Source organism: Corvus cornix, chromosome 8 (genome assembly GCF_000738735.6).
Source record: "Corvus cornix cornix isolate S_Up_H32 chromosome 8, ASM73873v5, whole genome shotgun sequence".
Classification (NCBI taxonomy): Eukaryota; Metazoa; Chordata; class Aves; order Passeriformes; family Corvidae; genus Corvus; species Corvus cornix.
Window position 1 is genome coordinate 6,126,665 of NC_046338.1, and position 14,669 is coordinate 6,141,333.

The window sequence follows — 14,669 nt, forward strand, 5'->3', positions numbered from 1 at the left end:
AAGAATAGCCAGAGCTGCCTTGGATTCAGTTGTGCTATATACTGTTTTTAAAAAAGCAGTGGTAATAGTGGTGGTAATAGTCTGCTTTGCTAAATAAAGGGTTGGCATGTCTGTGGTACTGTGTGACACTTCTGCTCTCTGTTCACTCACATGAGTGCACTTAATGAAGGGTCTGTCCCTTGTGCCTTCAGGGTGTGTTTTGGACAGCTGTGTATCTCAGCATCCTGAGATGAAAATATTGTCCATTGTTCATCTTTACTGCCAGATGTGAACGGAGCAACTCTTTAGGATGCTGGAACAATACTGAAATGGGTGTTAGTTGTGTTTTATTTGTAGAGGGCATTCTAAGGACTTGTTTCTGGTGGCAGTAAGGAAGCGAGATGGAAAAGATCAGTATGTATGCAGGACAGGGAGTGGGAAGATGACTGTGCATGGACCTGTGCTAGGGTTTTGATGGTGGTAAAGATGGGGTTACTTCTCTTCTGTGTAGTAAAATAAACTGTTGGACTGAGAAAAATTGTTTTGATGTCTGCAGACCCTTGGATTCCATTAATTATTTCTAAAGTAATTAAGATGATTTCAAGTGACTAAGAAAATCAAATTCATATGTTTTCTATAGTCTTGGTCATGCTCTTGAAACAGCAAGTGTTTTTCTTCAGTGTTTTTCTTGTTACTATCATAAATCTACTGAAAATTCTATTAAGAACAGTAAATTCTCCTACTTTTTAAGTGAGGGTGCTTTGTCATGATGAAATCTGCCTCTCTAATTCACGTCACTAGCGGGAATGATTTAACTTGGCAGTGTGTCAGAGCACAGTCTGTTTCCTAAATGCATAATATTTTTTCACTTCACTTGCTTATTCTCTCATTACTTCCACTGCCTCCTTACTTCTCCCTACTCTGCCTCCACTGTTCTTAAGGTTATATTAATTCCAGTTGTGGACACTCATATTTATTGACCTGAAGTACGATTGTAACTGTTATATTTGCTGCTAGTATCTTAGAGGGAAATAAATTGTTGGCTGGCATGAGTTTTTAGATTAAGTTGCTTTTCAGTGGGTGGGCTTGCAGCCTAACATGCAAGCCAGGCTGTTTGAGTCTTGCTTTCTTTTCTTACTATGATGTATGAAGGAACCATGGCCTTTGAAAAGTCACTGCTTCCATTTTTTCAGGGGCAAATATACGTTGACAATTATTTTAAATTGAATGATACTAGATTGTTGAAGACAGGGTAGGGCAACTGTTAGTGTGTATTTGTTTTTAGAAAGGGGAAATTGATATGATTTAGGGGTTTAGAACAGAATGGGATTAACAATGTGCTAAATGTAGAAAACTTTTCATTTTTGGTGAATCCACGTTACAATTGGCGAAGTACACTTTCAGACTTGATAGTTGTCATATAAAAATGTAATTTAAACTGAAGTTATTTTTGTTCATTATTGAACAAGATAGATTGTTCAGTTGTTGGACTCAATATATAACAATTCTAGTCTCTGATTCCATTGAGAAGTGTCCAAGAGCTGCATTTTTGTGACCTAGTAATAGAAATTGAATCTATTTTTGAAGTGCACTTCCAAAAAAAAAAAAACCAACCCAAAAAAAACCCAAAACCAAACCACCAGGAGAGGAAATGGCCCAAAGAATGACAATGTGTGGAAAACAGTTTTTGGAGACAGTGAGCAAAGAATACAGAGGTGATGCTGTTGTGGCTCAGTAGTTTGTGTGGGAAAGATGTCTGGTGGCCAATAGCTTTGTTAACCTTAATTTGATAAATACAGTGTCAGGAAGGTGGAGGTTGAGGATCAGCTGAAGAATAAAATGCAGAACACTTATTGGGGAGGATAATCCCTCTCTGGTGGGGTTATAATTTACCTCGGGACGTTGTGGAATCTGCATCATTTTGAGCCTGTTAGCACTGCTGTCTCTAAATTCTGTTTCAGTTGCAATATATTTTTAGAAAGCTATTTTAAGCTTTTTTTGATCAGCATTGTGGGAAGCTGGACCAGATGTTCTTAATATTCTTTTTTGAGCCATAAAACCTTTTTCTTCCCCAACAAACCCAGCTTTGCTTTCTTGCATTCGAAGTTAGCTATGGCCCACAGATTTGCAGAATTTCTTCAGGCTTTACTGACGCTGCATTCCTCTCTAAGCACATGAAGTAGTTGAGCTTAACTTGGGATATCTCACCAAAGATGTCAACCGTCATGTATGCTGGATAGCAACTTTTAAATAGTCTTGAATTATACATCAGGTTAAAAGGACCATAAAGCTGGTCTCTCAATGAGTTGGTCTCCCAATAGCAGTGAAAGAGCAAAACATCCCCCAGAAAAACAGGACAGTCTGTCCCTGCCGTACACTTGCATCAAGACTTTGTTTCAAATTTCAGAGATCTACTTCACCTTAGCAAAGCAAAGAATTTTAATGTAGGATAGATCATTTCTTCGAACCTCTGGTTTGCAAGTAACTGAGCTGTTGCAGCAGAAGAGGTTGGGAGTAGCAAATGTTGGAAGAAACAAGGCAAACCCTTGGCATGTTTTCTGGTATTACCAAATTGAACTCCTACTGCATTAGGAATTCCAAAAACTACAGATGGATGTGAAAATAAGAAATACTGGGCAACTATGAGTGTAGATAATGCTACCAGCTCTGTGAGTAGTCATCATCTTATTATGGAAAAGAACTATGATTTTTTTTGCTTTTGTATCTAAGGTGATTTCAGCCTGGCCAGGGTTGAATGTTTGGCTTGAACGCCTCTGCTGACATAGGGACTTTGCAGTTCTCAACTATGACAAATATTTGCAATGTGCTGGTTCCCATTTATAAATTACTCCATTCACAAATTAGTATTAAATTTAGGGATTTACTAAATCATGAAGCATCTGCATGGGAGAAGCCATTTATTAGTCATTGCTTTTAGTTTATTTGATATGAGGTTCACCTGACCTGGCTACTATTAAAATGCATAGGGAAATTGTATTGCTTTCAAAAATTGGCTTGAATTGGTTACAAGTGTCCTTTGTTGGCAAGATCACAGTTCTTTTGGGGTTGTTTTTTTGGATGTAGTAAGGACTTTATGATCCAGGAAATCTGTCATATCCAATAAATCAATTTTGTTACTTGTTTTTGGTTCTTTCAGTTGCTGAGCATTCATAGAGAGGCATAACAGCTAGTTTGTAAAAGAAATGGAGGCATTCAGAAGAATTAGTGAATTAAGTAGGTCTGTGTTGTCTTTTCTTTGAAACAAAGAGGCATTTCTGGGGGGAGGAGGGGATGTGTTACGTGCAGACTATATACACTCAGCTTGTTTTCCGTTGCCTGAGACTGCTGCCCAAGCTTTTCTTGTTCTGCCTGACAATACTTCTTTCACTTGATTCTTTCCAATTCATTGTTTGTGCTCTGATTTGGCTCATGGAAGTGCCAGGGGGTGGGTGTTGAATCCTGTTGCTTAGTCCAGATTGCAAGGATTTAGGTACCTGGCTTGTGCTGAAATACAGAGGAAGTGATCTGCATCTCTGACAGTTTCCTAGGCACATCAGTGACAGTAATGTGGAAAGGCTGTACATTCACCATACAGTGCTTGCAGTTCTATTTCTTGCTCAGTTTTCCCACCCCAGCAGGAAAAATAACAAGTATTTGTTTTCCTGCTCTCTTTTATCATCAGTCAGGAAGAATATATATGAGTGTTGGCTGTGCTTGATGGGTGTTTGAGGGCTTGAAGGTATTTTTCAGCCTGATTTGTACATAGATTTGTAGAAGTGCTTTATTGAGACCTTTGTTCATGGAAAGTTGTGGAAGCCAAAGCAGTAGAGGTTGTTTCAACCCAGTGTTGCAATGCTTTAAATATCTAAGTACAGCTATGCTACACAGATGCTTATTGACCTAGAGGAGTGTGCTCTAGCTTTGATTGAAAAGGTAGAGATTTTTTTAGAATTTCTGGTTTCTGATGAATGGAGAGTGAGAAATTTTATGGAACTTGAAGGATCACACTTAACAGAATATAATAGCCTTGTTCTTCCATGTTCCTCTTTCCACATCTTTCCTTTTCCTTCCATTTAAACTTTCCCTTTGGGCATAATCAGGAAGCTTCTCTTTATTCAGATAATGAGAAAAATAATAGCAGAGTATAGTCTATAGTAATTATTTGTCAGAGCAAATGTTCAGTTAAGATCTGACATCTGGGTTCTTTTTATTTCCATTGTGTGTGGTTTAGCAGTAAACAAAACTTTCTCAGCTTGAGTAAAGAGAACTTAGAGTAGACCTGCTTTGCTTCAGACATAGAAAAGCTTTCTTCTATATTAAATAAGAGTAAACAGTAAAATAAATAGTTTTAGATTGATTAACAATCTGCTATTAAAATATGAAGTTTCTTCATTTCAGTATATACCAGTAATACAATCTAATAGCTTTTCACTATGGTATTTCATTAGAAATGTTAGGTTTATTGTTCAAATTCTAACTTTAGTGTGTGTGTTGGTTTATTAACAAAATCTTTATGGAAGTAAATATCTAGAGAAGATTATGTAAAAACTGTAATGCTTAATGTTTTTCTGCGTCAGTGAAAGGAGAAAAGACTCCATATGCTGTCTAGAGAGAAACACTCATGATTTTTTTTATAACAGTAACACTTCTGAGTTGTACGGGTTTTTTTCCCTTTCTTAAAGCTATTGTTATGTCTGACTGATGGGAATTTATTGATGATAATTCCTGTGTCATCAGCAGTCACTTAAACTTAAATAAATGTCTGTAGAGGCAGGCTTGATATGACACAGCAGATCACTCCGTGTGGAGTGTCTGAACAGATTGTGATTCCAGCAAGCCAAGCCAGCCAACAGCTGGATCCAAAATCTGACAGGCAAAGGGCATTAATGGGCTCGATTGGCCTGTGAGAGTGTTCCCTGGCTGCTGTGAGCACAGGCATTGCTGTGTTTGCAGGGGTTAATAGATGGAATCTGATGCAATCCCTCCCACTTTTCCTAGCAGTTTTCATTAGACAAGTGCTCCATAGCAACAGTGAGATCACTGGAGACAGTATTTCATTGATTTCTGCCTCCCGCCCCCTTCCATTTTTGAGCCATTCTTAGCACTGGAGTGCAGTTGGTGGAAAGACAGGGGGGGTTTATGCAGAACACTTATGTGGGCTTCTGTCTTGTAAATAATTTGGAAAGCAGAAATCCCTTACATCTTTCCCATTTAATGTTTCACTATGTATTTAAAGAGAGATACAGGCTTAGGGGGCTGGATAACTGTACCTGCTGTAGCTGATGTTCTTAAGTATTCTTGCATTGTTTGCTGGTCTTCCAGGGAAAAGAATAATGTAGAGCAAGACCTGAAGGAGAAAGAAGATGCCATCAAGCAGAGGACAAGTGAGGTCCAGGTAAATAAAACATCCAATTATTCTTCAGACACCTGATACTGCACCATGTGCTGCTTTCATGACAGTGGGATTACTGAGTCTTTAGATCACGTCACTTATGCAGTAAAAAGAAAAAAAAATTGGTGGCTAACAGAAAGAATGTGCTTTGAAGTATATTTTCTATATAATTTTGGGTTGGTGTAGTTGTGTAAATTTATATAAATGTGCAAGCTTCTTTAGGATATGTAGCATGCATGGAGTTTTAAATTAAAAATATTACAAAAGAATAGATTTTTCTTTCTTTTTTTTTTTTTTGAGCAAGACTATCTACTGTGTAATTAAAACTAAAGAGGACACTGTAGCACTGTAAATTAATTAATAAACTTAAGTGGCTGAATTAAAAGGACTCATGTATAGGGCTGCTTCTTAAGAGGCACAGTAATTACCAGCTTGGGAGGAATGTTGCCTCAAGTTAGTTTTGCCTAATCTAAGTGAATTTTTAGAAGAATATATTGATTTTTATTTGAAAGGATGATACTGAATTTCTAGAATATCAGAAAATTTAAATTTATAAATGTTTTGCAGGTGTTAAAAATTATGCAGTCAGCATCAGTGTTCAGGGTGCTGACAGACTAGCCAAGCTCTGAATTAAATATTGCAAAGCAATATTTCAATTAAATTTTAAGTTGCTGTTTTAAAAAACAATCTTCAGTGTGATATCTGACCACTTATATTTATTTCTAAATTTATTTTAAGAATATAATTTTCCATAATCTTTACTTAAGAGCAAATAGTGCAAGATTTCTGCATTTCAATTTTGGTTGGGCTGAAAAGGAACTGATGTTTTACAAGAGTTGTGAATTTTGTGCAGGGTTGTTTAGTATCCTTGGAGCCTGGATGATAATTAATAGTGTGACCTTTGAGGAGATAATCAGATGCTGGCCTGTTGGTCACACTGGCAGCATCTCCAGCAGCTGCAGGAATGCGTGTGGAAGTTGCCCATGCCTGTGCTCCACAGTCATTCCCCTCCCCACCCTGCAGATTCCCTTTCACACTGTTCACAGAATTCTCAGGGGTATTTCTGGCTTTGCACACGAGATTATTTTGTTGGTGTCTTCTGGAATCTGTGTGTGCTCATGTGAGTGTTGCGTTCTCTGGTGCCTTTGCACAAAAGGTTTGTAAAGCTTGATAACAACCTTACCTTGAATGTTACAGTGTCATCTGTGTGTGTTTGACAGGCAGCAGCATCACAGAATCGCCTGAGTCTCTGTATCCTGAGCAGTGGTGTTGGAAGCAACTGTCTCAGGTCTTTAACCTGTTAGTGGTCACAGAAGCTATTTGTTAAACATACCTACAGAGTTCTGTCAGTCTGCAGAGAAGGAACAATCTGTTATTGGCTTGGCAGAAAAATGAGAAACCCCCAGGATCAAACAGGAAATGGCTGCAGCATTTATTTAATCTGCTGGCCCTTTTATATTTTCTTATTCCTGACTCTTGGAGGACCTGCATGTTTCAACAAACTTTCTAGAACTTCAGAGAATAGTGTGACAGACTAAGGATATCTTTGCCTCATGATTTTTCTTCTGGTTTTATTCTAATGGGGGCATTTCTAAAGATCAGTGTGCAAAACCAATTTGCTCTAACCTGCCTCCTTGCTTCAAGCTTGTTTTGTGGCATCACACTTCAGGATTTCTGATACCAGAATTCCTTCCATGGACACAAATTGTACTCTCAAATATAGCCATGGTCAGTGATCAATCAAAACTGATTTGTATAGGAGGAGGGAAAGAATGACAGCTTTTTCTTCTATAAAATAATTTCTATACTACGTAAATAGGTACTAAAAAGCAAAGACAGAAAAAGAGTTGTAAGGAAAATTAGCCTATTGATGGGGTTTGATGTGCTTATTAAAATATCAGCTCTTCAGGAGCAGAGACTAAGGGGTGGTGTTCCCTCAAAGTTCCATGTTCCAAGTATCCCCCTCAGCATTGGATTTTCTCTTTATTGCAGTGCATCAATGCCATTAGAAAGTCAATGAAGTTTTACTTTTCTGTCCTCTTTCAGGCTTAACATTTCTTAGCACGTGATTTTTTCTGGGGAGTACTGCCCTGGCAAATTATTAAACCCGTTGTCCATGGAAATACAGATCCCTAAACTTCCCTTATCCTACCCTATATTGGCATAAAGAGTTACAATGATCATAAATCTAATACAAGGGTTACTATTACCATCAGAATGCCCGTTTGTAACACCTGAAGTATCTTAGTGGTTTTCATATAGAATCTCATTCAGTGCTTGAACATTAAGATGCTGCTTCTATGCTGAAGGGTGTTCTTTGAAATTGAATCTTAATTGGAACCTGGTTTACTTCACTGTGGTGGTTTCACGCTGGTTAGGCGCCAAGAAGAGGTATCTTTGAGTATTATAGCCAGTTTTTTGTATTGTATCTACTCCAGCCTTGAATTCTGGAGTGGTTAGGTGCATATGTGAACAAAAACCACCACAGGTTTTGGGTTTGGTTGGGTTTTTTTCCTTCTTTTCTCTTCTGGCAGCCATCAGGCTTAGTTAGGTCTCTTCACTGCTTCTCTACTGCTGTGCCTAGGACAGAGAAAAGTGGAGGTGATCTATATTTAGCTTATGTGGATGTGAATTCTTGCTTCCTGTAGGAAAAAGGAGGCTGAAGTCTCTTTAAGCTATTACTTTTTTCCTCCACTGCTTGTGTTAAGTGTCAGCTGATCCTTGCTTTTCAAAGCCATGTATAAAATGGATGGATCAAGAGTGTCCCAATTATCCAAGTCAGTAGCTGCTCTAAGAGCTTTTTGTGTGCACAGTGTTTTTTCTCTCATGGGTTAGAAATAACCAGTATTTCTCCTAGTCTGACTGCTATATACTGACATACTCTTCACTGAAATTCAAATTCGATTTGGGAGGTTTTTGTGGGGGGCTTTTTTGTGTTTTGGTTTGGGGATTTTTTTGCTTGGTTTTGTGGTTGATTTTTTAACATAAAAGCATCTATGATGTATCTTTGGGTAGTCCTCCAGTTGTCTTGAGGTTACCTAATTCCCCAGCATCTGACTGCTGCACCATATGCCTTTCTATTTCTATCTGGCTTTTTGTCCTCATTATGTGGAGGTGTTAGCACACAACACATGGATAAACTGTCTCCCTCACCAGAAAGAACCCAAACAAAACACCCCTAGAAAAGGAGAGCAGGATTGTAGCTTAGAGCAGCACACAAATGTGTGATCTAATCAGAATTTCATGTCTGCTTGTTTTCTTATCCTTCTTAATTTTTTTGCTCCTTGTTCATTTTTTACTGTTGTTGATTATTCTTCCTTCAAATGCCATATTTTCTCAGAAAGGCTGCAATCTTCTCTTTTCATCTAGTATTTTTTCTTTTGTATTAATCCTTTTTGATCTCCCTGTATTATCTTTTCCTCTTGACTTTGACGATTCTTTCTTCCTAATTTCTTTTCTTGACATGTTTTTCAGTGTTATCTCTGCAGCTTGTTGCAGTATAACCATTCCTGTGGTTCAGAAATGAACTAATTATTTTATGATGCTACTTAATATACTTAAAACACAAGATACATAATCTCTGCTCTTACGTAAATCAAAAGATTCCATATTGCTGTGTATGAAATGTGCATTTCTTACCCATACTGGTACACAGAAAATAAGTTTTTGGTTGATCCCTGCAAAATTAGGGGCAGGAATGCCCTAGGAGGCAGTGCATTTGGGTTAATGGTCTTTCACCATGCTCCAAAAAACAGTTCTTATTTTTGGCCATGTGGTTTTGAAGGGGAAAGGAGCAGAATAAAGAATTTCTATTATCAGAGAATCACAGAATGGTTTGGGTTGGAAGGAGCCTCAAAGCCCATCTTGTTCCAACCCCCTGCCATGGGCAGGGACACCTTCCACTATTCCAGGTTGCTCCAAGCCCTGTCCAACCTGGCTTGAACACTTCCAGGAATGGGGTACCCACAGCCTCTCTGGGCAACCTGTGCCAGGGCCTCACCACCCTCACAGGGAAGGATTTTTTACTAATATCCCATCCAAACCTGCCCTCTGTCAGTGTGAAGCCATTCCCTTGTGTCCTGTAACTCCATGCCCTGATAAAAAGATCCTTTCCAACTTTATTGTAAACCTCTTTTAGTTCCTGGAAGGGGCTTTAAAGTCTCCCTGGAGCCTTCACTTCTCCAGGTGAACAACCCCATCTGTCTCAGCCTGTCTTGGTAGCAGAGGTGCTGCTCTAGCCCTTTGACCATCTTCATGAACTCCTCTGGACTTGCTCCAACAGGTCCATGTTCTGAATAAGAAACTCAGTAAAATATAGTGCTAAAACATAGGACAGAGACAGTGTAGCAGCCTGAATAAAGACAACTTATAAATTCAAAATGAAACCCTGAGCTTTCTGTAAGGAAAACAGTTAATCCATGTGTTGGTGCATGATCTCAATACTTCAGTGAGATTTGTTTTACTGAAGAAAAGCAAACACAAACAACCTGATTATTTTTATGTCATTGAATAAGAATCTGAGGAGAGTTGCTTGTCTGGTATCCCTGCCAGCTTCTGGAAGATAATTTGTTGATACTTTGAAATCTGGGTTAGCACTGCGGAATTCAGTGGTTAGGGGGAGAGAGGGAACAAATGTAAAGCTGATGTGTTTTATTTCAGGATCTCCAGGATGAAGTAAAGCGGGAGAGCAGTAATCTGCAAAAGCTGCAGGCTCAGAAACAGGAAGCACAGGAAACCCTTAATGATCTTGATGAGCAGAAGGCCAAGTTGGAAGAACAACTTAATGACATCAGGCAGAAATGTGCAGAGGAGGCCCATTTGGTAAGTCTGGTGGCCAAGGCCCTTGGAAGAACAAATGCCTTGTCTTAAAGAACTTGGCCTTGCAGAGTTACAGTTGTTGGGGCAGGAGAAAAAGCTTTAATGAATAAATAGCCTGAGTGTCAAGGTTTTGTGACTGACAGAGCATAGGAAATACATCACTCACTTCATTGTTCCTAATTTAGAACCAGTGTGTCAACAAACATATTGAGATGTACTTGCACACAAATGAGGTTTAGAGCAAACAGTTAGCAAAATTTTATAATACCATATAAATGTAGTTAGAAACACTTAATTACTGGGACTGATTTCTTAGTGGTTAAAAATATATCATCTTAGGTAATTTTTTTCTAACATAAAGCTATTGTATTTCTTTAATGTCTGAAATTATCTTTTCAATACTAGAAATACCTCTGTTGGTCAGAAGAGCAGCTAAAATAATCTGTTCTTACTGACACCAGTAGAGAATTAACGGTTCATTCAGTATGATCTATAATCTCTGCAATAGCTGTGAGATATTTTTCCTTTTTCTGATCATATATAATAGTATTTGGTTGTGTTTGAAAATGTTGTTTGGGTTTTTGGGTGTGGGTTTTTTGTTGGTTTGGTTTTTTTTTTAAACTTGAAATGTTATTCATGCTTTAGATTGCCATGCTGAAGGCTGAAATAACAAGTCAGGAATCAAAGATTTCAGCATATGAGGATGAACTGACCAAAGCCCAAGAGGAGCTGAGTCGCCTGCAGCAAGAAACTGCAGAGCTTGAGCATTGCATAGAGTCTGGGAAAGCACAGCTGGGACCTCTTCAGCAACATCTGCAGGATTCACAACAGGAAATCAATTCAGTAAGGCAGTGTGAAAGACCCACCCCCCCAAAAATATTTTGAGCTGGCAAACATTAATGTGGTTTGTCTTAAGGGGAAGGCGTTGTTTCCTTTTTTCTTCACTGTTTGCTCATGTCTTTAGTTACGTACACATATGTTCTGTGCTAGTAGTTGTTAGGATTTTTAGAGGCAGACTTAAGTCATACTTCATGGTCTTTCTCCAAGTTTATTAATTAAAGGGATTAATTTATTATACTCTATGGATAATTTGTCATAATGTAATGAATGAAAAATGGATGTTGCAGACTTAAATTCTCTGTGTCCAGTAGTTATTTAGGTTTTCATCCTCAGTCGTGGCCTGGGGCACACTCTCACAATTCCTTAATTGATGTGAAGTTGATATAAAATTACTGATAGCATTTACTTAGTGCATTGTTGAAGGGGGGAAGTAAGGTGGATGTAAGAAGAAATTGAGTTGAGATTAGACACTGAGAAGCAGAGAGCTGTCTGCATTGGTTTTCAAGCCCTGTGCTTTGAGGTGGCTGCTGTTGCACGGAACATTTTCAGTTTCTCTCTGTTATCAGTGATTTGTTATTACTTCAGTGATGCATGAACTTGCACACCCTTCCCTCATGGTTCTCCTTCCCTGTTGCCAGCTGTGTTATGTATGAGCCACTAACACTGATACCAAGTTGAAAACAAAAGGCAAAATCCTGCCTTAGAACCCTAGAAATGGCTGACTTTTGGGGTGGTCATTTCACACAATTTACATCTGTAACTTGCTAATGAGTCTTGTAACATTCATAATTTTAAAATATGGCTTTTAGTTTAGAAACTGAGAAGTAAACAAGTGGATTTTTTCATCATTTCAATACAGCTAGAGAGAAGGTTATACTGTTTCAGTTTTTTATATGGCAAGAGGTGCTTGCCATGAACAGATTTGAGACTGATAATACGAGTGGTTATGCTTGACTGTACCACTGACATTTTTTTACTAGGTTTTATAACAGTACTCCTGATTTTATTGCTCTTGACTCACAAATAAGGAACAGTAGGTGCTTTGGTGCTTTAGGCGAGATTATCCAGTGGCTGGTCTGAGGTCAGTTAATTTGAAAGACACCTGGTGGTGTCTTTGCTGACACCCTGAGAACTCTATTAGGTGACTGATGTAGCAGAGTTCAGTGGGATTTAGGCACCCAAATATCTGAACTAAGCTTATCCTTTTGCATAACCTGCCAGCTCCAGTAATTCTGTCATAACTGGCAGATTGGTTGTAAATATTTGCTGTAAGGCACTAATTAACTAATAATTAATATTGCTGAAATAATAACATATTGATATAAGTGTCTGCTTAGGAACATGACTTGGCTTTTGTAGACTTCAGAAGTCATGTGGGAGATAATGAAATTGTAATGTTCCTTCTCAGAAGATGAGAATTCTGATAAAGCAGCCTTTTTAATTTTAAGGAAATTGCAAATACATAATTTAGGAAAAAAACCCAAACCACACACACACACACAAAAAACCCCAACCCAAAATAAAAATAAGAAAAAAACCCCCAACCAAAACTCCCCAGTAAAACTAAACAAACAAAAAACCCCTGAAACATTTGCAACTTTTCTCATGAGTTTGAGTAACAACAAGTCTTGGTATTGCCAGTGACAGTCTTCTTCCTTGGCAAAAGGTGTCCTTCAACCACTCTGCACTTCTGCTAAATAGGATTTCTGCTTATCTCTCAAATTTCACCCTTTGATTGACAGAACAGGTTTTTATTATATTTGTTTTTCTAAATAAGATTTTCAGACATGTATCACCCACCTTGTATTTAGGAAGGGATGGCCATATTTACTGGCTTCCATGTGCTGCCATACTGATGCAAATACATTTATTTCTGTTCACAGGTGCAGACGAAGCTTCTTGAGCTGAAAGAACTGGAAAATAACCAATTTAGTTGGCACTCTCAGCCCCATAATACACTTGTTAATGGAACTGTGGATCATTCTAGTCTTAGCAACAGCAGCAGTGAAACTGCAAACCTTAATGACAATGCTGAGAGGGAAAGTATAGCAGAAGAGGAACAAACAAACAGTGTGTCTCCAGTGAGTAGTGTTTTGCCTGCTTGATCACGATGCATTGCAGCTGTGAAATTGGAATAAGTTAAGAATGTACTAAGATTGATTATGTTTTTAAACACTTGCACAACTGAAATTTATGGGTGTTTTTCTGAGGGACTGTGTTTCCACATATCTGAAAGTTCATAAGCAGAAAAGGGGGTAATTTTAGCTTGCCTGGAAAGTGGCAATAACATTTTGTCTGTATTTATTTCCAAAGCAAAATATCATAAATTGAATAGCAGAATTAACATTAAAGGAGAGCAGCTGTCTGCATTTGGTGCAATGAGAGCAGAATAAGGAAAAGTACAGAAAATCTAAAACTGTCTTGCTTTAAATGTTCCTCCTTATGTCTCAGTTGATTCGTGATTGATTTATTTTTTTAAAATTTTTCAGGGTTTATGGAACACTAAAGTATGTGCTATAATAAGTATGAACCTCTTAAAGTATGCTTTAGTGTATTCTGTAATTCTATTTAAAACTTAAAATTTTATTGTGCAGTCTTTTATTTACTTATTTATGGTGAATTGCTTTTATCCCTGTACAGATAAGGAATAGTCCTGAAACAGCAGTCTCTGTTGGAGAAGAGAAAGAGACCCCAGCTGCGACTGTTACTAAAAAAGTGAGTTTGTTCAAGTTTGGGGGAGGAAAAAGTAGGTTAAAAAAACCCCTGGTTAAACTGTTTCAGGCTTGCATGATGGTCATATAACAGTATAAGAATAATTGTCTCTTCTTACTGGTTTTATTTAGTGTGATGTCCTGAAAACATTTCGTCTCATGTAGCAGGCAGGTTGTTGAAAAATATTTTGGATCTCCATTGATGAATTATATAGAATTCCAGCTGTCTCTTTGCTTTAAGGTTTAAGAAACTACTGAATGGTAACAGGAGATGTCATAAGTGCTTTCCATCCTTGCAAGTCTTAAAAATTTAATACGTTTCTCTATGTCTGCATTGCCCAGGAAGATCCATTTGATGCTGAATCTCATCCGTTGCCTGATCTAGTTTCTGAAGCCAGCTTAGAGTTCTTCCAGTCTGACCCTTTTGTTGGCAGTAAGTAATCATTTGTGTCTAAGTACAGATTTGCAGAAACGGGTCTTGTGTGAGCACGTCAGACTCATCTGCACCTTGAGACTGCTCTTTATAGAATAAATCTGAAGATGTGTGAGTGACAGGAGTGTGGAGCCAATAGCATTACAAAAATAGAAGTGATAGAAATGAGAGTTCCGGGATGTTTCTCCTTCCTTGATCTGGATTTCCTAATGAGTTCTGAAAATTGCTCCTTTCCCTCATTGCTCTTCCTGAGCATGTCTCTTACCCAGCCCCTCCCTGCCCCTGCCCTGGTGGCATTTTGGCTGTAAATGTGTGGGCATACTTGTGATACATGCGGTGTCACTAATCTGATTTACAGCCCCAATCCACAAACAGGTCAGTGGAGGGTTCTCTGGGTTGTGCTGTGGGGAGGGTGTGAGTGGTTCAGAATGAATGGCTGTGGCCTACTTCTGGTGAGTTTGGCTCTCAGAACAAGGTAATGTGGAACTGCACCATC

At 38.3% G+C, this 14,669-nt stretch overlaps 1 protein-coding gene across 6 annotated transcripts in view; it reads left to right on the forward strand.

Annotated features, from left to right (window-relative positions):
* Window positions 1-14,669, forward strand: part of EPS15 (epidermal growth factor receptor pathway substrate 15) — a 67,777-nt gene that overhangs the window by 41,068 nt on the left and 12,040 nt on the right. For all 6 annotated transcript variants that reach the window (XM_039556587.1, XM_039556588.1, XM_039556589.1 and 3 more), the window contains 6 exons: window positions 5,302-5,374; window positions 10,031-10,192; window positions 10,835-11,032; window positions 12,913-13,110; window positions 13,670-13,744; window positions 14,083-14,173. In XM_039556587.1, the coding sequence (XP_039412521.1) occupies window positions 5,302-5,374; window positions 10,031-10,192; window positions 10,835-11,032; window positions 12,913-13,110; window positions 13,670-13,744; window positions 14,083-14,173 (797 nt within the window). The remainder of the gene's footprint in view (window positions 1-5,301; window positions 5,375-10,030; window positions 10,193-10,834; window positions 11,033-12,912; window positions 13,111-13,669; window positions 13,745-14,082; window positions 14,174-14,669) is intronic.